Source organism: Frankliniella occidentalis, unplaced genomic scaffold (genome assembly GCF_000697945.3).
Source record: "Frankliniella occidentalis isolate FOCC.00 unplaced genomic scaffold, Focc_3.1 Scaffold295, whole genome shotgun sequence".
Classification (NCBI taxonomy): Eukaryota; Metazoa; Arthropoda; class Insecta; order Thysanoptera; family Thripidae; genus Frankliniella; species Frankliniella occidentalis.
This window is the reverse complement of record NW_026267421.1, coordinates 270951-272926: the sequence shown is the minus strand read 5'-3', so window position 1 is coordinate 272926 and position 1976 is coordinate 270951. Positions and strand designations below refer to the sequence as shown.

Genomic DNA, 1976 nt, shown 5'->3' with positions numbered 1-1976 from the left:
TTAACAATTTTGCAACTGATGAAAGACTCAAAACTAGAACAAAGTTAGTTCAAAAATTATGTGTCATTCATAGTCCTAGTTAATCTCTAAATCTATGTTTTAATCAAAACAATTCTACATTTTTAAAATGTTCAACTAATAAATTAAAAACCTACTCCCACACATAGAAACAAAAATGTAACGTTCTACCATTCTAAATTTTACTCTTTTAGACACAAACAAGCAGCACCGCATGCCCGCTGCATCGCCAGCTATTTGTATCAAAATCACACTCCCCTTTTAGCCCATAATGTACAATTAAATCCCCCAATAAATCCTTTGTAAAAACTCAAAAACTCTCTCTCTCTCTCTCACTACGTCTCTCTTTCCCAATCTCCCCCTCTACCCCCCGCATCCGGAGCGCGGGCCAGGGATTAGAGCACGCTCGCGTGATAAATCGCGGTCGCACACACACACACACACATGCACGCACCAATACACACACATGCACACACAAACACACACGAACACTCACTACACTCACACACGCACAAAGGACTGAGCTGAGCTGGCATTGCCGCGAGTACGTGACACATATGAAACGTGTCACAGCCATGCAGAGGGGCCTTATTGCCCTGATTCCAGCGACAACAGAACGGCTTTCGAGGCCGGATCTCCGGCTGGGGCCGAGGCCGGAGCGGGTGTCCACTGAAAAAACCAACGTGACATGTATCACGTTTCTTGATGCTCTCTCCAGAGAAAACGTTTCCTGATGCACTCTCCCTGTGATGCCCCTATCCTTTTACAAGGAGGAGAGAGCATCATGAAACGTTCTCTCCTGAGAGTGCATGACCACATGTGACGCATGTCACACTTGTTTTTCCAGTTTCGGCTCCACCGCCGCCGGGCACAGCAGTTTCACCTCCCATAGATTTACATCCCGTAGAACAACAACCACGACAAAATGCCCAACACGTTGAAAGGACTGAGCAACTAAGAAAAGGACGAAATCGAGGTTTTCCGAATTCAATACAGTTCTAACAAACTAACTTTTTTTACGAAAATAAAGATGAAAACGAGTTGTACTATTTGTTGCGAGTGAGTTAACTTACCCGAGTTGTCCGGGGCGTCTGCCCTGAGGTGGTCCTCGTGCGCCACCCGCCTCGCTCCGCCGGGCGGCCTGAGGCGCGGCGGCTCCGGCTCTGCAACAACAACAAAGCCCGCAATTAGGCCTCAGACACACGGGCGTCGCAGTGCAGCTGCAGCGGCCTGTGGGGGGGGGGGAGAGAAACAGTTTGCAAACACATGTGGCCGGGGGCGTGAGGCGTGGCGTGGGCCATAAGGATCAAACCCTTCCTCCTCTCTATATTTCCGTCCCCCTCTTTTCCTCGCGAGGACTCGACATTTTTCTGGTGCGGAAGAAGAAGGAGCAGGAGAAGAAGAAGAAGGAGAGGGAAGAAAGAGCGCCGAGGATAAAGTGTGATGGAGATAAATAAAGAAGGAAGGAAAGGCAAAAGGCCGGGTGGCTCGGCTCGGCCCGGCTCGGCCTGCTCAGCCCGGCGGGTAGGCCGCGCGCTGGCACGCCTGTCGGCCGGGCTTGCCTATCTCCGACTCACCAGGCGCTCCGCTGCGCTGCCGCTCCGAGCGCAGCAGGGCGAGGGCGTTTCCTCTCTCTCTCCTTCTCTCTCTCTCTCTCTCTCTCTCTCTCTCTCTCTCTCTCTCTCTCTCTAATCTTTCTCAATATACATGGTGGCTAACATATGCCTCCGAAGAATTTCATAGTTATACGGTACCGCATGTAGCCGCGCGGGCGGGGTTGCCTACCGTCCCTACCGTACGGCGCCTTATGGCCGCATTGCGAGCACCTATAGGCAACGCGTCCACGACTCGCCTGCATGCGGTACACTTTAACTACGAATAAGTCCTCCGTGGTGTGCGGGCCGCCCCGTAGGACCCCTCTCCCTCCACCCGGACACCCCTCTTCCGATTGCCCCCCC

At 52.1% G+C, this 1976-nt stretch overlaps 1 protein-coding gene across 6 annotated transcripts in view; it reads right to left on the bottom strand.

Moving 5' to 3' along the window:
* LOC113209418 (uncharacterized) overlaps nucleotides 1-1976 on the bottom strand; it is a 78642-nt gene that overhangs the window by 50713 nt on the left and 25953 nt on the right. For all 6 annotated transcript variants that reach the window (XM_052273713.1, XM_052273714.1, XM_052273712.1 and 3 more), the window contains exon 3: nucleotides 1092-1181. In XM_052273713.1, coding sequence (XP_052129673.1) covers nucleotides 1092-1181 — 90 coding nt within the window. The remainder of the gene's footprint in view (nucleotides 1-1091; nucleotides 1182-1976) is intronic.